Here is a 25,330-nt window from a genome sequence, read left to right as displayed (position 1 = left end):
CACTCAAGATGTGCCAAAATAGGACACAGCCGTTGAAAACGAACCCTGGACTCCACACTGGTCACATGTGACAGTTGCTGTATTTCTCGCTCAAGAAAAGTACTCATTGACTCTAAGAAGGAACATCTTTGAGCAATGACACCAAAAGAAAAATGCCAGATAGACCAAGTTAAAAGGGAGGGAAAAACCTTGAGTCACTAGGCTTCCTGTCTGAGGAAAGGAAGGGGGTGGTGGCATCTTTTACTCACAGACAGACAGTTGAGACCATGCAATATTCAGCATAATGTGCACTGGGGGTGGAGTCCTGTTCTGCACACAGAATCCACTCCAGTGCTTAAAGGCAGCCATCATAGTGTGCACTATTGTGTGCGGCTGAGGGAAGAAGAAAAAAGGGGGGAAAGAAAATCTGACTCTTTGTGTGGGAAGGAATCCTCAGGAAAGTGACTGTGTGATTATTTGGGTTCGCCACCAAAAGCAGGATCGTCCTCCTGAACCTACAGCAGCATCCGGTCAACTCTGCAAGCCTCTGCCTTCTTATAACAGTCACTAAGAGTCTACTTCTCGGGCTTACAAACAGCGACACCCGGGCTTCTCCTGATGATGAGAGCCGACGTCAGACTGGTTTCCATGAATATTGATGTGGAGGATAGTCTGTTTCATAGAAGAACAGAAGGCAAGATGGCTGCCCTTTAGGATTTTAGACGGTTTGTTGGAATTTCTACAAAGTGGAGGGACACAAGAGAAAGGTATGAATTTTCATGGTCTGTTGACACATTCCTCATCCCTTTTACTCTTCAACCTTTTTTTGTATTTCTGTGGATTTTCTTTTCTCATGAAGTAGACCAGATGTCCACCACCGTAAAAAAGCAAGAGCCAACATAACAAGGAGGGGATATTAGATAAAACTACTCAACATGGCTGACGATTTTCATTCTGTTTTGTGTCAACTCTAATAGAAAGAATGCTTCTGAGTTTTCGCGTGTGTTCACCGATCACTTGTGGTGCTTTTGAATGCACCACAGAAAATGGTGTACGCCTCATTCAGGAGTTTCTCTTCATGAAAGATTTAAATGCCTGCACAATGCTCTCCCTCCAACCGGTTTTTTTTAAAGCCTCATGCTAAATGTGCTTTTCAGTGTAGAATATATGTTTCAATTTATCAGTCCATAGAAATATTACACCATTTATGTGAAATCATTAGGTATTTAAAAAGGGTATATTTTTATTTATTGTGTTTTGCATAAAATGCTTAATGGGTTAATTACAGTCTTTAACTTTCTCATTTCTGTTCCTGTTGATGTATTAGTGCTCGTATTAATCGTACAGTATGCTTCAGTAGAACTATACGTATGGAGCAAAAGTCTATGCTGGACATCCAACATTAAAGTGCAAAGCCTTTGCACAACAGCAGAGCTCAAAGTGTTTCTGTCTTTGTGTGTCTATGTCAGTCTCTTTTTACTGTTGTGCCTTCTGAATGACAAACAGAGAAAATGAATCTAAAAAAGCAGCAGTTGTCAAGGTGTTGGCAAGGCATATTAAAAGGCAGACAAGGTCAGAAAACTACAAAGGAAATGAAACCCAATCCTACAGCACCATTAGCTGAGGGAACAAGAGTGGCAATTCGGGAGCAGATTTAGGTTATTCTTAAACTACATGGGGTGTTGCAACAAATATGTATTTTTTTAAAAAGTCCACGTAACTACCAACAGTCATTCAGATTGCGCAAGAGTTTTTGTTGTCTTTTCAAGGAGAGGTGACAAGTAGATTGCTCCATCTCAGCAATGAGTGTGAAAAGTACATTAGTGCATAAATAAAGATACTTCTAAAACATTTCTGATTTCTAAAAATGTGGGTTTACATGGTAATTTCATGTACAATTTTGTTTATTTTAGCGCATTAGGTCTTGTGTCAATGACAAAAAATCTAATTGGTTGTTATTTTTTCCTTGATTCACTGCAAGCCTGTGATTACCATGTGAATAGGTCGTTAGAATACATCAGCTCTACTTAAGGTTTGTATATTGGGCTTGTGTATTCTGTAGCTGAAATGTTTGGCCTAATGTCATCTGCAGAGCCAAAGACTGAAAAGGCTAGTGACTGACCTTTAAATGGACAATGTACACAGTAGACATGGTTATAAGTTAGTAATTAAATGTCTTTACAGTAATGTACTTCGCTGTTGGGTTCTTGGTTAGGCGTTGCTGTAAATGAGAACAAATAAATGTGGGGAAGGTGAATTCTATTCCTATTGTAGCAGCTTAGTCTCACAAAGTTTGTGACAATACCATGAAATTGAGTTGATTCATTTGTCATTTGGGCAATTACATTTTCTCATATTTTGAGAAAAAAAACTGTCCTGCTTGACAGGTTCTGGACATCACAATACTGTGGCGCTTCCTGGTCGGGATTGCAAAGCGATGCATTTTAATGGGAGTTATCACCTTAACTATAACTGGTGCCCTTACCCAAACCTTGAATGAAGGGCATCAGTATGTTTTTGATTTTGAAAGCACTGATTTCCATTATAAATTATAAACACCAGTTTAAATTAGCTCATTCATTGTAGTATTGGGTATATTTGTTTTGAAGGCAAGGGATCAGATGATCCATGTCCTTGCTAGTCTGTAATGCATCCACCAAAGTGTGCAGTTGAGCATTCTAAATTGTAGCCCTTTAATGCTAACAAAAGTGCATCATAAATAACTGTTAAAGTGTAACTGGTTACTTTGTTGATTCTTAATTTAGCCATACACACAGGATTTAAAAATGCTAATCCTGACCTACATTAAAAAAAAAAAGCCACAATATGAAGCTAAAAACCAAAAGACAGCCTTTCTATGAATGTTTTCATGAGTGTCTCTAGGGCTGCTGTTGTATTAGCAGTTGAAAAGGCACAGACGCAATAATAGGACTACACACTCAGTGGGGGAAGGGCCATACAGCTCAATCACATGCACACAGCTTCTCTCATCTCTCCGCACCTACAGATAAAGCCACGCAGTCAGTTGGGTTCCTCTATCATCGTGGCCTTAAGTCCCCTTTAAGTTGCTCCCAGAACAAAGACAATATCACCTTTGAGAAGAATGTCAGTTGCCATAGCATTCCACAACAATGCTGTCCACTCACAATACCCAAGCCCTAGCCCTCACCTCTGACCCTACTCTGTCCAGCCCACATATCATTTTTCCCCCTTAAAGGCCAAGGAACAGAACCAGTAGCATATCAGACATGTGTGCTACCTGCTGGCTAGTTTAAATCCAACTGCTTTGCCAAGACAAAATGGCGAGAGTGAGTGTTGGCCTATATTGATTTTTGCAACATTGATTTTTATTCTATCTACCCATGTGGTTGTTTCTATTAAGAGCAAACAGTGAATAAATGGCTTCAGAAATGGAACCACACAGCCAAAAGGACTGTCACTTTTGTGTACGTTTGTGTGGAAAAACTATCTTTTGCCTTACACTGATCAAATTGTTGTCAGGCTTGATAAAAAAAAGTCTTTTGAACACAAACTCTGGACTACATACAGAGAAAGTGAGCATTCTAAAGAGTTGGTGGCTGTTTATTAATTGTTGGTGCAGTAAAACACACTAACTGGTTAATTACAATGACTAAGTAATCTAAAATATGGGCTAGGATGCAGTTTGCCAGTCCTGATGGTAGAAGTGTTGATAAGTCATACATTCAATGTTTCTGTATGGTCCATCCTCCATACATGGTGAAATTGGAATATGACGTCTTGCCGTGTTCTTTCTTGAAGATGTATGTTAATCACCGAGCTAACATAAAGAACGAAAGTGATGTGTGTTTGAGTAGCACGTGGAGTGTTGGCGATCCAGGAAGCATGTATCGATGTCAGACCTTACCTCCGGGGTGAGACATTGAGGGCAGCGACTGAAAAGCTTCCTCCACGTGTACCCACGCACATGGCCGCTCTGTTTACAAACATTATCCCGGCATTCCGTAGAGAGGCAAGTGAGATGTTACGTAAGAGCTCCAAAGCTAATAGCATCTCTTCTCGCTTTTTGCAAGGCTGCTCTTCCTTCACTTTTCAAAAGCTATTTTTAGTCCTATCCGTTCAGTAATTCAAGAATCAAAGAAAATAGTTAAAGGCCGGAATCACAGCAACCTCCTTTCTTACAATATGACGAGAGCGTAAAATGCTTTTCTTTATCTTTCTACATGACTGCTGTGCAGACTCAAGCCTCGACGGAACAGCAGAATACTCTCTTACTTGCTCAAAATATTATTTAAAATATTTTTACAATGTTCTGGCTTTGACACAGGAAAAATAATTCAGTGCTTGTTTGTTTTGGCTTAATTCCAATCTTTACACATACATGAAGAACTTTAAGAACTAATTTTGCCAAATTTAAAATCTATTCCTGATTTATAACTGGAATAGCCCGAATCATCAGTGACATCAGAGCACAGGGTTATCCAGCGACAGAGAAACACTCTATTCTCTAAAAAGTATTTCCAAATTGCTGGCAATATGTCTACACTTTACGCTCAAGTCTTTCAAAGATCTAATAGGGGTTTACAATGATCCAAATAATTGCTTCAGATTGCTTTTCTGCTATTTCTGAAATAAAGGGGTGAATCCATTTCCTCTGGTCTTAATAGTCACTGGATGCCAACCAGGGGTAGGATGAACCTAGAAAGTAATTTTGTTGTACTTGTCACGTTAAACTTAGTAGTTCAGTAGCGTTGTTAAGATTTGGAAGTGTGTGGTCAAACGTACTGCTCAACAGACGAACAATCTGTGCTACTTACAGAGCCACACAGTCTGAATGTGCTGAGTCTGTACAGGCTGCTCATGATTGTAACCAGCTATGGTGACTAGAGTTTGTAACCAGAACAGAAAATGTTGTATCCAGACATATTATTATTCAGATGTAGTCAGAATTAATCAGTTGGATATGTTTTATTTTACAATTAAAATGCATTTGCTTTGATCAGTAAAATCCTATAAATCATCCTTTACACAATCATGGTTTACCTTTGGGCTTCTCTGACAAATGTTACTTTACAAATGTTTAATGGGAGCTAAATGTGTGTGTTTGTTCTTTTTTGTTTCTGATCTCATCTATACACTGAATAAGCAGAATGCTGTAGCAGTAGCTTTCAGTGTTCTCTGTTAATAAATGGCTTAGTTATTATCTGCACTGCTTCAGTAAATTTGGGCCCAGCATTGTTGAAATGATCACTCACATTTGACACTACACAAATTTATGAAAATTGTAAATAGTTATAAACAGGTGTTTGAGCTACATTTGGCATCTTTTGTTCCCAAGTGCTTCAAGTAGAGAACTAAAAACAATAAGGAAATGACTGTTTTTTATCTTTCTTAACGTCACATCTTTATTTTTGGGTTGTACATTTAAGTGACATACTGTAAATAACATTATTTCAACTGGACTTTTCATTATTAGTTGTTACACAATTTCAGTTTCAATCAAGCACTCACTATGATAAAGCAGCTCTTGTAAGCTCTTATGTGTAGAATTACACTTGTACAGTAACAGTGCCATGTCAAGAGTACACAAAAATCACCGGCCGGTGTTTACATGAGTTCTTGGTTTTCCTTCTCCTGCAGTTCTGCTTGTGATGTCAATGCTGAGCTAGCAACAAGTTCAGGCTGCTGAGATGCAGCAATGGTGACATGTTCTTTCCTTTGTGTCACCTTTAAATGCCATTTTTATAGAAAATCAATAAATTCAGCCTTCAGGGAACAGCAAACAAAGTAAAAAATAATTATATTGCTTTAACTTACTGACTATGTTAAGTGTGCTCTCCAAACAAGTCTAGCAAGAAGCCCTCCAAGCTTGTGTTTATCACAAACTACCTCATGACCCCTGACGTCACCACCCCCCTTGTCCAATTGCGAAAGGGTCTACTGAACAATGACCAAACAAAGGTCGGAAGTAGAATTGAGTCTATTAAATTTATTTTCTTATGCTTTTCCTCCTGTGTCAATTTTTCTTTGCAGTTGATTGTTCAGATCATTATTGTGCTAATAAAAAAAAGCAGATGTTCATGATTTGGGTAATACAAACAGTCAGGAAATACTTAATATGAAAAAGCTGAATTACTGTAAAGGCATATGGAAATCAGAACAAGTTTTACATCTTAAATCGGATGGGAGTTATTTTAAAATTCACATTTCAAATTGAAATTGTCATATGAAAATGCAACATTTAAATCAGTTTATTATAGGCTGGAAGCTGGATGTTGTTTTTAGCTGTAGTGAGGCAATGTTTGGACCAGATGGACTCTAAAGTCTTTGTACGACAGTCACCATGACAACCATGCGCTAGGAAATAAATTAACTTTCCTGTGCGCGCAGTTCATCAACTTAGTCAGATACATTGACTGGTGCATAGACAAAGGCGTGCAGAGAAAAGCAGGCGAACAGAGCTTGGAAACAAATAAGTAACACTGTGTGAGTGGGCAACAGGTCAGGGGGTCCGTGCGTTCAGAAGCCTGTTTCTTAATTAGAGTCTCCATGTGATGCAGCTTCAGTGAACAAAAAAAAAAAAGGTTTAGACTATTTGAGTAAACTCTGTTCTCATGCTAGGCAGGGTTTGTTTTCAAGTTATTCTGGTTGGACAGGAAGTCTGTGAGATCAACAGGTTTATGAAGGAAGTCACGGTTTAATGTTCAACTTATGTCTACTAGCAGGATTGACTTTTTCTAAGGATCATGCTCACATTCTTTACCACTCGAACATTTCTGGTAGAGAAGGGTTAGGGTTAATAAATGAATGAAGAAGTGAATCTTTCTCCTAATGCCTTTTTTGGTTTGTCTTTGGTTGAAAGGATTGTGAGTTACATAATCATGAAAATAACACTAACCCTGACCTCTAAGTTTAAGAACATCACTGAATAATTGAACAGACTTATGGTACATCATGCTTGCTGTGATAGTATATGGTTTTTCCAGCAAAACAGGTTATATCACAACTATAGCCTCCAGCAGAGGAGTATATTCTGAAAAGTAGAATGAGTACTTGGAGCAGTTTTGTCTTTAAGACCTTGAACATTGTCATCCTTCAACTTTGCGGCTATTCTCTTCCTGCACAAGCTTTGGTTATCTCAGTATTGTTGTAAATAATCAGTAGTTCAAACATAAACCATCTACCGCCATCACTGCTATGTAAAAATAACCTAACCAGGCTCGTGGCACTTTTTAAATTTACAGTTCTAATCCCCATTTCACATTCTCCAAAATAAACCTTTTAATCTTTCACTAAGACCATTAAACATGAAGAAAAATAACCATTTCAAGATTTACAAAGTCCAGTAGAAACCTTTGACCTACCCTTTGACCTTTGACATAGGTGGGAGGGAGCATTTTTTTTGGCCGGAGGACCACATTTGGTTTCAAGAACTGATCAGCTTCTGTTGTAGGTGGATACTTGGCAAAAACACAGGTGGAATCAATTTGTCATTCACCTCTAACCATGAGGAGAAGAAAAAAAAATTACTACTGATGTATTTAATGGGAACAGAGTTGCAATGCCCAATTATATAGTCTGTGCATAAAAATCAGATGCACAAAATGACCAAATAAAGTCAAGGACACCTTAAAAACTTTGAAGTTCTAAAAAGTTTTATGTGCAAGGTGACTTTACCTTTTCAACCTATATTCAGCTAAATTCACTCTTGCAGTTATGCACATACAGCAGGTCTGCAGCAGGAAAGAGTTCAAGGGTCACACATAACCAGAAGACCAGATCGGAAGCCAATTTGACTTTAATGATGTGTTTTGTTTTTGTTTGACTTTTTTCTTACTTTAACATCACATATTGCATGCTCAATGTAACTGTATTTTAACTTTGAGGGTGAAGTCATTTTGTTACAAGAAATAATCCTACAGCATGAGATCAACCTTATGTATCACCTTGTCTCGACTAAAGTCTTCAAACAAAACATTCATATTATTGACTATGAACTGTCTTTTCTTCATATTTTAATGTGTTATAACTTAGCCTCACTTAAATATGTGACAAAATAAACTTTCTTAAAAATTGTATGTAAAATATGATGCAAAATTATCTTACAGTTGGAGTTTAATTTCGTCAAACAAAAACCTTTACCTGTTTTTGGTATAAAACGGTCAATTCAAACCTTGCCCATCCCTTTAAAGGTCCCATGTCATGAAAGACATGTTTTTTCTGGTCTCTACATCTATAAACTGGTCCTCCCCGAGCCTGCCAACTCCCAGAATAAGGAAACCTGGATGGTCTCTGCAGCCCACCCACTGGTAAAACGCGCTTCTACAGGCTGTTCAGATTTGGCGCCTGTCGTGACGTCACCGACGGACCCATTTACGTAGGCCGACCTCCTCTGAGCGGTGATAGGAGACACAAGACTGCGGTAACGCCATTAGCGGTTTAAAACTAGAATGCTCGTTTACATCGCGTATTGTGGTAAAGTCGTCAGAAGACAAAAATTCACTAAAAATCAAATTGTTTTCAGCAAACTCCACCACATTCTTGTTCAATAGCCTACCAGTTACCTCTGTAGCATTTGTGAGTAGTTGGTAGAATAACCCTACACAGTACTGTATGTATTGGGTGTGTTTTGTGTAATTATGAGAAATGAATGGTTTTAGACGACTATACCATAATACGCAATGTAAATGGGCATTCTACTTTTAAACCGCTGATGGCGTTACCGCAATGACATCCGAGAGGGGGGGGCGTTCATCCCTGAGTTGAAGTTTGGTGTGTCCAGCAGACTATCACCTTGAATGGACTATTCCTGTAATCACTAGACGAAATGATGACAAGAGCGACTTAGCAGCTCCAGTAAGCGTTTGAAGTGTATAATGCTGGTGCACAGCACGCACACACTTCATAAAACACTTTTTCTGACTCACAATCACAAAAGTCGCTTAAATAGCCATGTGTTTTACTGTAATGTACAGTTTTTTGGCTGAAAACAATAACAAGAGTGTGTGGATAGCATCTACAGACAAGCCTACTCATGAATATGCATAAGTAGGCAGCAAATCATCCCATTTTTAGAATTGCTCAGGAAGTCACTTTTCAGAGGGCTAAAACTCCATAGAACAGGCGAGTTTGGGAAAATAAACCTCAAATACTATGTTGTTGGAGTTCTTAGAACAAATGGAGATGGGTGAAAAATAACATAATACTGGACCTTTAAATATTTTTCATAGACCAGTACAGATAGTCTCCTACTTAGAAAACCTTGTCTTCCAAAAAGTTGTTAGCTGTGGCTACAACTGTCACATAATTGAGTAAAATATAAAGAGAGTTTTATACAAGAAGAAAAGTATGTGTTTTTTTAATGCAAAGCTTTGTTTTGTTTTAGTTTTTTTTTTGTTTTTGTTTTTGTTTTCTTCCAGAAAAGATTGTGAATCAATTAAGTGATATCTAATGAAAAATATTGTCTTTCATAGATTCCTACACATTGGGCTCCCAAATTTACTAAATTTAAGCAATTTTTGGTGAAAAGTCGTTACCTAAAAAGTAATCAAATATCATGGAGCAGTTACAAACTCTCTGGAGTTTGCAGGTAAAGCTGTTAAAATAAAAGCTGTGGCTGTCCAAAGGCTCCAACAGGAATCCTCAGAAGTTAACCACATCTGCCTTGCATTAGACGTGAAGGACAACATACGTTATACTTTCTCAAATATCAGGGGGAGGGCAGGGCTGGTTGCTATGGGCAAAATTACAAACAGACTTTTGAGTACACATGTAATTCAACAATTAACACAAAAAAAGATTTAAAGTCAAACATTTGTGTGCATTCATCTGGGTACCATCACTGTTGAGGGGGGATCCTTCTCTCGCTCTAGTTTAAGTACTGAAGCTGCACTGCCTGATAAAAAAGACAAAAAACTGATTGAAATGTCATGCATTCCAGCACACATGCAAACCCTGTAAGCTAATTGTCATTAAAAAGACCAACATGTCACTTCTACACTGAGCCTCTGCATTTCTGGTTGCAACCCTCATGTCTGCATCTCTGCAGTAACTTATACAAAGATCTATATCTAATGAAAAACAGAAACTTTAGTAAAGTAAAAAAAAAAAGAGGAAAAAAAGAAAGACAGTCTTGCCTCAAGCCTCAGGATGATCCTTCACAGACTGAAGGATATATATTCAGGAAACTCTTCAGATTTATAACCTTTATTCCCCTCCAGGAAATAAATTAGAGTTATATCCCCTTGATGTTTGTACCTGCTAGAACAACTAGCAGATTAGCTAAGCACTCGTGTTGCAAGTGTAGAATCCATCATTTATTTTAACTAAACCATTTGCAATGACGTTTAAAAGGCTGCTGGGGCCACATCATTTCCTGACTGCCAAGTTAACAATCAGGAAATACAAACAAACAAATGAACAAAGAGCACATACCAAAGGTAGGGTTGGTTTTGGTATGTAAGAGGGAACGTGTAATATACTTTGAAGAAACAGGAACTGGAAGCACCAAACACTTATGGCAGTCTGTACATTTTACAGACAGCAAGTGCCATACGATCATATCATAAAATAAAACAAGAGGGACCAACAACAACACATGGGTTGCATATGCACATGACACCAGTATACCATGTGACACAAATCACAAGTGTGAGGTGCCTTACAAAGGAGCACAGTGATTGGAGAATATGAATGAACATCTGTTTAGAAGGCTGTTGAGCATTTGACCATTAACACTTGCTGTTAGTACAACACTGCACAAAGTACAGTAGGCTACACTCATGGAAGGACACTACATTTGCCATCTCTCAACCATACCTCTAACAAATCCACTAATGTACCTGTAACTCAGACTTTTTAAACTTTCACAATTCAAATGCACAAAGAAACAAGAGCACACAGAGCAAACCTCTGCCAGTGCCAAATACAGTTGGTCAAAATGAATGGGCACCCCTTTTTTCCCCAAAAAAACATCTGTGGGGTATAATTGAGGAACCAACCCGACATGAAATTTCACAATAATTGCAAACTGATATAAGAATTTTTGAAATTTCGCCAATAATGAGAGAGAGAGAATTTTCCAATATTCAAACTGATCCACAATCAATATATTAATTTGGATCTCCTCCAAAATGTAATGGATTCTTCCATGGCTTAAGGTCTATCTTTTTGTTTAAAATGCTGTCAAACTCCATTAAATACTTTTGACGTAATTCTGCTAACAGTCAAACAAACAAATATATAAACACGAGTTAAATTATTAACTTGGCAGGGGTAATTATAATAATTATGATAATATCTAATTTGTTTACTTAACACCCTGTTGTCCTGAGTGCTAATTCTGCCTATTCATGACAGAGAAACAAATTAACTTTAATTAGAAGACCAAAATGTTTATGGTGAAAAGTTTGGAATTCAATCATTTTTTAATCAAATTACCAAAAGTTTTAATTCCTTCCTTTTCTTGTTTACCCAGTCAGCTGGCTGATTGAGCCCTGAAAACCTTGTTTCGGGTCACTGGGTGTGTTGCACACCACTTTGATTCTATTTTTACAAGATAGATTTAGAGAGCTTGAGTCACTAGGCCCAGTTACACAAGTCAAGGGTCACTCGAGATAAGGTTTCCTTTGGACCTCAGCTGTGTGCATTTTGAGCCACCTTAATCAAGTCTAGCACACACAACAATAATATAATTCACTCAAATGCATGTATAATTATTAACATTAAATATACTTCCATATCAACAAAATAAATGTCCACAAATTTGACTTGAATATTATTGTTGGAAAAAAATAATTTGTGATTAATGCCTTGAAAGGGACATGTCGTATTTTAATGAATGTTTTAAGCTTTTCTGTATTTAAATTCTTTAGTACAAACCAAGGCACTACGCAGTCAGACTTAAATTGCAAACAAAAAGTAATGAGAATCATCATTTTGCAGAAAAAGGACTGAATTGCAGTCTTTAGGCAAATGTCACAATTTTCAAAATGCCACATTACTTTTCTGAGCATCCTACTGACAAAGAGAGGCATTTAATGACATTGTTTATTTATCACGCATCACAAGAGAACAGTCTGGCTTTAAAAACGTTACCATAAAAACAGCCATCTTTTTTTTGTTTTTGAGGAAAACAATTAATTAAAAGTCAATTTTAAGACTAAAGAGATGTGAATCAGGGGGAGTTTTTAGGTTTGTAATTGTTTTAGCATTATGGTATTGTTCTAGCGATGGGCTTGACATCATAGTATTAGTGGATAAATATAACTAAACATTTTTATTTGAAATGAAATAATAGTTATTATTTCATGGTATAATGGTGTGTTTAGCAGTCAAGGTCAGGAGCAGGGTTGGGGTCAATTATAATTGCAATCGGGCAATTAATAATTCATTATAATTATGGCGTAATTATAGTTGTAATATAAAAAATCTGTTTTTCACCTCCATTTTTTCTAAGAACCCCAAAACATCGTATTTGAGGTTTATTTTCCCAAACTCGCCTGTTTTCCAGAGTTTTAGCCTCTATAAAGTCAATCTCTAAGCAGTTCTCAAATCGGACCGTTTGGGGCCTATTTATGCATATTCATGAGTGGGCGTGTCTATAGACGCTGACTCACTTCATGTCTAGCTCTTTTACGGGGTGATCAGTGATCACCAAAGCGATTTTATTTTTGCTATTCACACACTGTTTTTAGCCAAAAAAAACTGCACAATACAGTAAAACAGTCTGTCTCAGCGCTTAGGATCTCACAGCAGCAGCAGTCATTCAAACTCTCACCGGAGTGTTAAGCTGCTAAGTCAACTTTCTCCTCCTCCATTGCTCTTCTAACTACATGAATAGTGCATTTAATGTGAAAATCATTTGTTTTCTCCAACCGCTGCATCGCATTGTGTCACAAACACGTCAGATCAGCGATACGAGGCGATATAACAGGTTCGCCAATGCGTCGAACCACAAGAGCTAAGTACACCTCCGCATGAACAAATAGTGCATACACTACAGTGTACGTTCACTGTGGAGGCGCGGCACCTGCAGCAGGAAAGTTCTGTATTTAGTTTTACCGGTAGCCATTACTGCATCGCTAGCGAGAAAAACAATGGTGGACTTTCGCAAAAGTTTTCATCAGGTTGGGGGTGGAGTCCATGGGTGGAGTTACCAGCGGAAGGGAGTGTATTTTCTTTCCCAATTTCAATTGTGACGTCACAAATGTCGAAAATTTGAAACGGAGCAATTTTCTCTGTGATGTGAGACTTACACAGACCACAAAAAAACAACTGGATGGTTTTATTTCACATTTACCTCATAAGTGATTAAAAAAACTGCAACAGTGGATTCTTCATAATATGTCCCCTTTAACGCAAAACTAAGGAACCATGTTATAGTTCTATGTACAGTTCTACACATATGTATTATTAAAATATGTTTCATAACAAGCTTTCCCACATTTTACCATTTAAAATACATTGAAATTGAGGATTATACTGACAAATAAAAGGCTCAGACGCCCACATCAAAAATATTAAAGTCTATATTCTTGTTGCCTAACGAGAAACCAATACATAAGAAAGAAATTAGATGATAGATATTTGATTTTATTGTATTTTACAGCCGATTTAGGACCCGTTATCATAAGAGATGCTAACAGAAAGCAGAGACAAGAGGAAGGTTAACTTTTATCAGGTGATTTGTTTCAGGCTCAGTAATGTGATTGTTTGTAATTGATCTTTAGTAATTGAGAAAGTAATTGTAATTGACTTTCTGAAGATACAAAAATAATTGTAACTAGGCAAGACCTGTAGTCGCAAGGTGAATATGTATTTGGCAATTGAAAATTAAAAAAAATGGCAAAAATGACAACCTGTATCTGGATTTGTTGGCAAGTTTGTTCTTTTTACTAATTCAATTGAAAGTAATAATGCAGGAAAAGCCAAAGACTAACCTTGACCTTAAATGACCTTGAGCAAAGGTCAAGGTCACACTTTGAAAGGAAATGCTGTTCAATGTTAACAGTCTGTGCACTGTATCTCAATTTGCGGCCAAGTTATAGGGAAACTTTGTTTTGTTTTGGCTGAGTTTCATCATCCTGAGAGCGTTGAGGTCTCACTTTGTTGATGCAACCTTGACCTTGACATTTTGGCTCCAAAAAAGGTCAACTGCACATCCTTGACATTGCCCCTATGAGATGACATATGTGTCATTAGTGCTGCATTAACTCATTGGCTGCCAGCCATTTTCAGAACAGCTACCCCCCTCACTGCCACCCATTTTATAGCATTTTGACTGATTTTTACAGATCCACATAATATTTTGTACTGTGACCATGTAAAATCTGAAACCAGATTCTGAAAGAATAGACTACTTTAATCAGATTTTTGTTTTTGTTTTTGTTTTTTTGTTTCTAACTTGTTTTATTCTTTCATAATCAGCAGTTGAATATAGGTTTTTTTTTTTGCTTTAGTGAAACCTCAACATTGGTTTCCATCTATAAAACAACAAATACAACACTGAGACCGGACTTTTGATGGCAAAATTATTATTTTGCTATCTGAGTCTGAGTCTGAGTTGTATGGTTCCCCTATCGTATTTTAGCCTTACTCCATTTTTCAATTTCCAAATACAATTTAACTGTAACATGGGTAATTAAAAACTGAAAAATGTACTTGACCCCAACCCTGGTCAGGAGGTTAAGAAGCAGTATTGTGGTCATGGCTATACCACTCCCTCTCTGTGATTTAGCACTTAGTTATATCATTGGGGTAACAGTGAGTTATATTATTATTGCTCATAAGGAGTTTTTACCTTTTAAGAAAACACTCGAAATGTAAAGGGTCGTGTGTGCTTTCTACTGATGATTTAAAAAAAAAAATGTTTTTATTGATTTTAAGCTGTTGAATGTTTTCTGTTGCACTTTTTGATCATGTAAAGTTCATTGAGTTGCCTTGTGTATGAAATGTGCTGTACAAATACATTTGCCTTACCTTGCCCTGGCTTATGTGATATTTTACACATTAAAATACAAATGGTCCATATTGGCAAAGGGAAGGAAATGCGGCCTTGATATTTGACTTTCTTTCTGAGTGCTAAGGCAAGCATGCGTTTGATTTACAAGCCTGCTCAACATTTCTCCTTCCCACCTTCTTTAACAGCAACTCTTTTGAAAGTAGCTGTCACAGATTGAGAGCTGAAAGTGCAGACTCCTAGTCCTACAGCAGCTGTCGGTGGTAGTGAATGTCACGTACGGCTGCCAAGTCACGCTAAACAGGCCGCTCTACTATAGATGATCTCATATTTCACCATCCCCCTTTGGGTATAACAAAAAAACAGTGTGTTATAATCTCTGTTGCACTTGTGCTTTGAATAGAAAGCACAGGGCTAAGTGAGGTTATATCAATCAAACTCTTTTTAAATGTTATTGTAAAAAGTGAACACTGTGGCATTGATGTTCAAGCTGAAACCAGACTTCTCTGATATTGGAAATTCCCATTAAGCAAAAAAAACATGAGGTTGAGAAATGATGAAAACCTGGTTGTATGCAATACTTGCTGGTTAGTCCATCATACACATTTTTTGCAAAACTTGCCACAATTTGTGCTTTTCCAACTAAAGTATTGAAGATAGAGTACAAATAATAATATAATATACTCTGAACTCTTGGGTTTGTTTAAAACTGTTCTTTAGAATTGCTGTTTTCTTACCACCAATAGAAACATTGTATGTTTATAACATGCTGTTGGTCAGACAGTCTTACCTGCACAAATACAGGGGTTCTCGCTACAGTTAAATTTAAATACATTATTTACAAATTAGGATTTGTTAAACACATAAATAATAACTTGTAGTGGGTCAGCATATCAAATCCACTGTGGGATGTTGAGCAAGTACCTTAACCCTAACAGCTTGTGTTATACGTAGCTTTGGATAAAAGCGACTGCTACATAAAATATTAATATTGTAACATAGAAACCATTTTATTTTATTATAAGCTAAAAAAAAATTTGCCGCATAGTCTTTCCTCTGTCCAGATATTTCTCATATTGTTGTGATATTTCCAAGTTTTCAAACCAAAGCATGAAAGCCTGTCAAAATTAGAAGGTGCCCAATAGGAAGCTACAAAGACAGCAACTACAATGGCATTTCCCAGGTGTAAATAGTAGCCTTAAGTAGAGGAAGAGAGTAAAGGGCAGACCTAAGACAAGATAAACCTGATGTGTAATCACAGGGTAGAGCTGAAGCTGTGTGAGAGGGAAGGAAATGATAGAATCTAAAGACAAAGAAACTTAAGGAAGCAAAGCTTTATGTGGAAATCCGTTTGAGCTACAGAAGTTGGGTCACACTTAAACTGAAACGAAGTCCCTCATTTCATGGTGGAAATCAACGAGTGCAAATAAAACCAAAATAGACCAAAGACGTATGTCTTCCAGGAGGCTTTTACACAAAAAGCAACTGCAACCCCTGCTCTGGTTTCCCCTAGTTATTCACTTTTGGGGCAAAAATAGATTTTCCTTTTAACCCCATCAAATAAAACTAACATAAGGCTGCCAATAATGTCCAAACATGGACTAACAACATTCCATAGTAATGAGTGTGTGTGTGTGTGCGTGCCAAGCTTAGACAAGCGCGCACACAGCTGGGATCTCTGGCTTTGTTCTAGTTTGCAAAGATTTTTTTTTGTTGTCAGTGTGGGTGTATCCAACTGTGACAAGCTGCTTGGCTCTGTTCGGTCCTTTGTAAATCCTGGTCTGTCTCAGAGGAACGGAGCTGTGATCTGAAAGCAGCTCAGGCTTTGTTACTGATTTACAGGTGGCTATAGAGGTTACCAAAAACGTAGTCACTTGGGGTCGGGTGGGATATATTCCCTTCCTTTGCCTTATGTGGTGGTTCACATGAGTTTCATGAGGTTTATCTAAAGTTGTGCATCTACAGATGAAAAATACACGTTAAAAAACTCTCATCCAATGTAATCACATCACTATTCGTTTTTCAAAAGTAAAGTGCGACTTTATATGGACATTTTCTCATTGTAAAATGAGTAGTACATTCACCATCAGGCATTCAAACACTATTAAATGAATAGAAATTGTCTCAAGGAGCCATGAGCAACTCTCACAAACTCACGTTTATCACAAGATATAATTATGATTTTTTTTTTAACCCACCAATATGTTGCTAATTACCTCAGGTAGTACATGCATGTTAAAATTCATCCAAGGCATAGGCGTAAAATACGGGGGGGATAGGGGGGTTACAATCCCCCCCAATATTTTTGTCCAAACATAAATTCCAAAACATTTACTTTAAAATTTCCTACATTGATGTGTGATGTATTTTACAAGACGACCTCGACCTGGCTGCCGACATCTACGAGTGCCAGCTGGCCGCTACCAGGGACCCCGACACCCGCTTAGAGCTGATGGTGAAGCTGGCTGATATGCTAGTGTTTGGGGAGAAATTCAGCAAAGCTCTGGATTTGTCCCGGAAACCCTCAGAGGTAGAGAGGCTGAGACCGGCTCACCTGGCCAACCTCATTGACTACCCGTCCAGGAGCGTTTGCAGGCAGGACGGTGGAGGGGGGGCGGCTGTGGGTCCCACCGGCACCCCCTTTGAGAGCTTTTCCTGTCGGATATGCCTGAGCTTTTTGCTCAACCCTGCTACGCTCCTGTAAGAAGTGTCTGGAGAGGGAGAGGAAAGAGCGGAAACGGCCGGTGATGTGCAGGAAGTGCGGGCAGAGCGGGAACAGCTCCTAGGGATGGGGGTACCAGGTGAACTTGGTGCTTAGTAACCTGTTGGCCAAGTGGTTACCCCAGCCTGCACCAGGCTGACCTGCTGCGGCGGCAAGGCAAAGGGATGTACGCTGAGAAGAGGATGCCGGCTGGGGAACCACTTGGTCAACAGGTTACTAAGCACCACGTTTACCCGTCCAAGTATAGTTTTTGGGCATTAAAAATAAAATCACATTAAAAAGCATTACATTTGACTTGCTTCTGCCTGTATCAACCCTGTAATTCTAGGATTTATTTGTTGCAACATTAAATAAAAAGTAAGTTAATAGTTTTAATTCATTAATTACGCGCTGTTGTAACAGAAGTGTGACTGAGTTCAGTAAGATTACTGTACAAACATTTTAAGACTTTTTACTTGTTCATGAGGCTAAAATGCACCAGAATGCAGGAAATTGCATGCATTTTGTTAATTTTTTCTGGCAGAGGATACACAGATCCACAGAGGGGATTAATTCTCGACCCCCCCCCAATATTCAAACAAAAGTTATGCCCTTGATCCAGGGCATAGTACATTTGATAGAAAAATAAAGATAAATTGCTTAGAGTTTTACTCAGAGGATAGTTTTCCAAATCATTGTATTGCAATTTGATATAATGATCCTAGCCATTCTTCACTGTTGTAATTATGATTACACACCAAAATGACAGTTTATTTGTAGAAGTTATAGCACTTGAACTTTTCAGTTCTGCTTCTCTGCTAATTTCCCCAAGCGTGCAATTGAAACCAGTAACTGCACTGTACTTGCATCTTACTCCTACAGCCATTATCTATTACACTAGATGTTTAAAGAAAAAAAATAAACCAAAGTGGTGTGCAATGCATGTGCATAATATTTAAAAAATATTTTTCATAATTTGTAATGCATTAATCCCTTGATGGAATATTTACATTATTCTTACACAACTTAAAAAAAAAAAATAAATACCAGTGCTGTATTGAAGAGTAGCCATGAATAACACAATCACTCCATAGGTCCTTAAAAATCATTTGAAGTCAGCAGAAAAATCCTGTTAGTCAATAATATTACAGGATCATCTGATTAATTTTTTCAAGTAAATTATTGAAAGTGCTTAATATTAATATTATAAAAGGGAAAAAGGAAATCCACCCCTCTTAGTTCGGTTTGTTTTCAAGCTAAAAAGGAAACATTTCGAAGCCTTTTAAAGATCACATCATGGTACATCATATTTTAGCCTTCACGTTAAAAAAGCCTCAAACAAAGTTAGTACAACAAATACATTTCTATCAAAAATTCAGTGATGAATCCACTTTCCTTTTAGAAAAATTGCAATTATTCTTTTTTGCCTCTCTTTTGGTGTTTGTTTGCCACTTACTCCCTTGGTATCTGAAAAGAATCGGTCATAATAATGAAGGTTGAGAATGCAGCACTTTCTACAGATGCTGTAAATGTCACATGCACACATAATTGAGGGTGGCACATGGAAATCAATATACTACTAGAATCCCTGTAATGTCATTTTGTTTGACAGAGAGTAAACCAAAGTAAATCGATAAAACCTTAATGCCAGTTTACAAGTTCACATCAGATTTTTTAGAGGGTTTACTTCATCATTTTATCTAAAGCAGCAAGTAGCTATTTAGTCTAATCTACAGTTTAAATAAAAATGTACTTTACTAAAAACTCTAATGCTTGCCATCTATATGACAATTCTAACCAACAACATCAATTAATTTACATTTTTTATTATTTACTGTACCTATTGATGATACCTAAATTACCTTTTTTTAGTTACATCTTTTTATATTCTGGGAATATATTCACATTATTATTTCTTACTAAGAGTAAAAGGGATTTTTTTTTCTCCACTCAATCATAATAACCTATAACACATTGAGGGGTTGAGACTGACATAACCTGCTTCATTTTTTTCACGATATAGTTTTGAAATGCTAAACAGATTTGGTGCCAGCTTGTAACTGTGCATTCCAAATTCTAAACATTTGAGATCCGCTGCTTTAATCCATAGGTGTGTGCCCTGCCAGGTGTATAGGTTAGAACAATATTATTAACCTTGGTGTGCGTTGTGAATGAAGCACAGTTGGACTAATAGTTTTGGTTAATGAGGCTCTTAAATATTGACTTTTCCTACTGTATCGGAGGAATAAGTGCACTATTCCCATACCATTCCTGTCTGTTTTTGGTGCTTCCGCTCCAACAGTGAGGAAGTTGACCTAGAGCCTGAGGAGATAAGTAGATATCTCCTTTATACTTTCCGACTACTGTCCGGAGGCTGATAAGCAAGAGTCCACAGCAGCCAAATTGTAATACTTAAAAATAACATCTGGCATGATGTTTGCAAACCACAACAACATTTGTGGTACATTTTTGTTGATATTACTGAGAAAATGATGAATTTTCTATCCTCCCGAAAATGTGGTACTCAGTGCCAAAGACGATCCCTTCTTTGAAGCCACACTCAAATCAAAAAGTTAAAATTGTTTCTCGTCCCAGGACGTTTTACTACTACTTTACTGCTGAAAAAAGTGAAACCCTAATTTGCCCATAGGTTTTTCAGGGGGCGAGAAATAATAAAACGAGAAAAAAATTGTGGTAAACATTATCACACAATGTAGACTAAGAAAGGAGAACGTGTCGGTGATAGTCATCCACCAAGTATTAGTGACACTTTTTGCTTACTCAGCAGAGTTTTCTAAGGTGTACTGTTTCATGTCTATGGAGGCTTTCTCAAGCAGCTGATAACAGGTGGACACGTGCATAGGTGTGTGAGAGTGAGATCATTATAGTGTGTGTCTCCCACTCTGTCTCAGTGTTTCCCTGTCTGTCTTCGCTTCTGTGTGTGTCTCCCTGATTGATTCGTTGTCCCTGTTCTAGGTGTATGTGTGTTAGTTGTTGTGCTTGTAATTACGCTCAAGTTCCTCCTGAACCTGTAATCAGTTGTCATAAGCGGCCTGTTTAAGTTTGGTTTGTGAGTTGGCGTCAGTTCAGCGTTGTTATTGTCTGTGTGCAGGCAGTCCAATGTCAGTGGGTCGGTTGCCGTTTAAAGTGACAGGGTCTTTGTTTTGACTCAATCAAACCAAGACTTTTTACATCATTTACAGGTTTTCTTAGACGAACGATGAGAAACATTTATTGCTTTAGTTCGCAGCATTGTAGGCATTAATTTTCCCCTTTCTTTCATCTACACAAAATTACTTTTTGCTTTTTGTCATCATGCTTTGATAAATTTGGTAAATTTGCTTTTTCACAACATTACATTAGTTTTCATTTGCCAAGGAAAAACTACACTAAATCAAATATACGGTTTTAAAATTTGAAATTTTCTCTCTTGCAGGACGAACAGAGGGCAGCCCAGTGTATGGATTCTGAGCAGGCCAGATGGAAACAGAACAGACCAAACATGAGACGGAAGAAAGTCTAATTTTATCACAATTTGGCTCATCTCACATCTCTCACAAGCTTCAGAATGGGAACCAAACTTCAGATGCGGATCAACTGAAACTCTCTGGAGACACAATCTGGAACCATTACAAGCCCAGTGCAGGTGCCAACTCTGTGAAAAGGCCTCATGATGACTGCAAAAACTCAGTTTCAGATTTGGATCAAGGGCTGTTTGATCATGGACCCTACATGATAAATGGACAATCAATAAATGGGGATGTAAAACATGCATTTACTGAGCAGTCGTTGTTTTCCCATCAGTCCAAGAAAATTAAATTAAACTCTGAAATCAAAGGAAGGCACGACATTGATTCCGCTTTGGCAGAACATTTTCCTGAGTTGACAAAGGCGACAGAATTTGAATGTCAATCCCCACATACAGAGATGAAGTTTAGTAATGGAGATGTTTTCAGTCCACCTCATAATAAACAGCTCTTAAATGGAACTGCATCACCCCATTCAACCATTGAAAGTACTCCAGATGATCGGTTTGAGAAAACTTTGTCGCAGTATTATCCTGAGAAAGTGTCAGTTGTTCCGCAACATTTTGGTGCTTTTAAAGACTCACTGACCAAAAAGCTGTCCACTGATGGTGCTCAACTCCCTCCTATGACCTCAGGATTGCTTAATTCAGTACAAATGCACGAGTCCCAGAAATACCACCCTTTGGCAGCTGGAAATACAGATCGGAGAAACAATTACAACAATGTGGTAAATGGATATATTGACAACTTCAGGACAGACCACCAGCAGCAACAACACCAGCAGCAGTCGTTGTCATACGCTAGTCCAGAGTTAGCTCGAGGGCATCTACCAAACCTGAATCCTCTCATGAATACTGCCAATAACACACAACAACCAAATGGAGCCAAGTGTTATTCTGATGAAACAAATCATCATGGCATTCTTGAGAACACTCACATGGAGGGTAATCGCAGCTCTTTTTTGGTGTGTGGTAATCCTTCAAAAATACCAGAGATGCATGAATATGGATCTTTTTCAGAATCTGCAATACAAAAAATGGGACCAAGTGAGAAACTTGGATGTGATCAAAATATATATCATGGCAGTGTCAAAGGCCTCCCGTATGAAATTCAACAACAAAACAAAAATTCTAGGGACGTGCTCAGATCAGATAGCACTGGACCCACAGGTCCCATTTTCCCAAAGATCCTCAACACAGAGCTAGATAACAGAATGAAGAACAGTTCTCAGGATCGAGACAACGTACCATGTTCAACCCCAGCACAGACAGCCTGGATGGCACTGAATTCTTCACATTCCCAGCAGCAACATGCAAGTGGCACATCAGCACAGGCACAACAGCATGATATATGGGGAAAATTCCACACCAAGTCTCAAGCAGACGATCATATGGGGAACCACCTTGGACATGGTGAGATTTTGGAGCAAAACCGAGAGCACAGATTCCAGACACAAGGAGTTTGTACAGAGAACAAAAGGTCTAACAACTACCAAATAAAAGAAGAGGGCTGTCAATCATCTCAACCCCATTGTGTGCAGCAAGCCCTCCATCTGAAAACGCCAGAGCAGCAAAAATACCCTCAAACTCCTCAAAAAGAGAGCTGCTACCCCTCACAAATGAAGACAGAGTACTTAAATGAAGACACAGACCTCCAAAATATACTTTCATCAGAATTTTTAGCATCACATCAGTCACAACAACAGCACTGTAATCTTCCACGCCCACTGTCCCACCCACCACAGTTTGAATCACACCAACTCAAGTCTCCCAATTACAGACCTCACAGCCAACCACATCCAGGTCAGCAGCAGCTTCAATCCATTCAATCTCTCATTAATAATTCTGGTCAAAATGTAAATCAACACATCCAACAAAGTGACCACACAACAGAGATGCAACATCAAAGTAGGTCCCTCACAAACTCCAGCAAGAGCAGTCAATTTCATCAACAACCAAATAATAACTTCCACCAGCCAAACCACCTGGACCTTCCCCAGACCTCCACCCAACTCCCTTTTTCCCAGAATGCATTACATCAACCGGTATCTATGCAGATGCAACTCAAAGCTGAACACCAGTTGAAGACATCTTGCGCTCAGTTCCAAAGGGGACCTCAACTACCTCACGTACCTGGAGGTCCCTATGTAGATTTTCAGAAGCACGCAGCCCTCCGTATGCATCTTTTACAGAAGCAGGAACGCCAGGGCCACCCTAATCCGTCTCAGAGGTCAAATGATCCAAAACACATGCCACAAGCAGTAAAAATAGAAAACGGACACAGATTTGTACAGTGTGGTTCACAACAACAGCAAGAGCAGTTACTGATGCGGGAGACAAGCATGGGAGTGGAGGTCAAGCAAGAAGATGAACAATCCCTCTGTGAAGAAAGCAGAAAACAGCGAAGCATTCTTGCCTCTATGGAGCAAACCCTAAGGCAGTACCAGCTTTCACCTGTGTTTGAGAAAAAATCCCATTTCATCAGTTCATCAAATAAAGTCAAGGTGGAATCCTCTGGGCCTGTGACAATTCTGTCAACACATGTAGATGTAAGTGGAGCTGAGGCATTAATGACTACTTCATCCAGTTCAGCACTAAAAAAGACACCTGAAACCACCCCAAAGAAAGAACTCCTTCAAAGTTTTATGGACTCTCCAATGAAGTTATTAGATACCCCTATTAGGAATCTTTTGGATACACCAATGAAAACACAGTATGACATTGCATCCTGTCATTGTGTTGGTAAGTTTTGCGAGTTTTGTGTATTTATGAAACATAGCTAATGAATTGTTGTGTGAATACAATTCTGGACATACTTTTTGATTTATTGTTTAGAACAAATCAGTGAAAAGGATGAAGGCCCATACTACACTCACTTAGGATCAGCGCCTAATGTCGCTGGTATCCGGGAAAAGATGGAGAAAAGGTAAGGACTTGCTTAAACTTTCATCATAAAGATTCCCTTCATGTTACACAACTCTGTTCTGCTTTATAGGTCTGGTCTGTCTGGACATGCAATCAGGATTGAGAAAGTCATGTACACCGGCAAGGAAGGAAAAAGCACTCAAGGATGCCCCATAGCCAAATGGGTATGAACATTTCTCTGGTATTAAGACAGTCAATCTTGTACATGTTTTAAACTTTGGGCACGTTTCAGGTGATTCGTCGATCCAGTGTGGAAGAAAAGCTACTGGTGCTTGTGCGGGAACGTAATGGTCACAAATGTGAAAGTGCTTGCATTATAGTTGTAATCATGGTTTGGGAGGGTATACCATCAAGCTTGGCCGACTGCCTCTACCTCGAGCTCAGTGACACCCTGACGAAACATGGAGCCCACACACAAAGACGCTGTGCTCTCAACGAGGAGTGAGTAAACTTATACAACTCAAATGTAGCTGAGACCAATCACTCTTAAAATACCTTTATCTACTTTATTTTAAAAAGAGCAAATGAAATCTCAAGTGTAGTATTGTAAATAATTAGAAATACGTTTTGAGGTTTTTTTCTCATCATAATTTTGATCCTTCTCCTATAGGAGAACGTGTGCATGCCAGGGATTAAATCCAGAAGCCTCTGGGGCATCATTTTCCTTTGGCTGCTCATGGAGCATGTACTACAACGGCTGCAAGTTTGCACGGAGCAAGGTCCCCAGAAAATTCAAGTTACTTGGAGATGATGTAAAAGAGGTATTTCATTAAAAAAAAAAAAGTGTTGTATGTAAATATGTTACAATTATGTTTGCTAATGTTTGATAATCTTACAGGAAGAAAGAATAGAACACCGCTTTCAAAACTTGGCAACCTTATTGGCTCCATTATACAAAAAAGTAGCACCAGAAGCATATGGAAACCAGGTGAGTTTGGCTTGTAAGCACCGTTACTAAAGCCACATTGAGATCAGCCCACTTTAAACTTATCAGAGTTGATTTAATCAGATAGTTTGCTAGAGGTGATGATGTGCCTGATGTCACTACAAGGATGTCTGTATACTGCTCACGTATATAACAAATGTAAACAGTATTCATGGCAACTTGTAAAAAAGCATCTATTCATGTAGTCTCAAATATGAACCAAGTTCCCTGAATCATTCTGTTGTAAAATAATCTACAGATTTTTTTTAATTCTGTATTTTTTATCTTGAATAACCTTTACCAATTATTCAAATCCTGTTTAAAAATGGCTTCTGG

At 38.2% G+C, this 25,330-nt stretch overlaps 1 protein-coding gene across 1 annotated transcript in view; it reads left to right on the top strand.

The window, feature by feature from the left end:
• Positions 1 to 295: 295 nt before the first annotated feature.
• tet2 (tet methylcytosine dioxygenase 2) overlaps positions 296 to 25,330 on the top strand; it is a 28,880-nt gene continuing 3,845 nt past the window's right edge. The window contains exons 1-7 of the mRNA XM_028444967.1: positions 296 to 746; positions 21,055 to 23,886; positions 23,980 to 24,070; positions 24,140 to 24,233; positions 24,302 to 24,510; positions 24,680 to 24,830; positions 24,908 to 24,997. Of these exons, the coding sequence (XP_028300768.1) occupies positions 21,099 to 23,886; positions 23,980 to 24,070; positions 24,140 to 24,233; positions 24,302 to 24,510; positions 24,680 to 24,830; positions 24,908 to 24,997 (3,423 nt within the window). The 5' untranslated portion in view covers positions 296 to 746; positions 21,055 to 21,098. The remainder of the gene's footprint in view (positions 747 to 21,054; positions 23,887 to 23,979; positions 24,071 to 24,139; positions 24,234 to 24,301; positions 24,511 to 24,679; positions 24,831 to 24,907; positions 24,998 to 25,330) is intronic.

Source organism: Gouania willdenowi, chromosome 1 (genome assembly GCF_900634775.1).
Source record: "Gouania willdenowi chromosome 1, fGouWil2.1, whole genome shotgun sequence".
NCBI classification, from domain to species: Eukaryota; Metazoa; Chordata; class Actinopteri; order Blenniiformes; family Gobiesocidae; genus Gouania; species Gouania willdenowi.
This window is presented reverse-complemented; position numbering and strand designations above follow the sequence as displayed.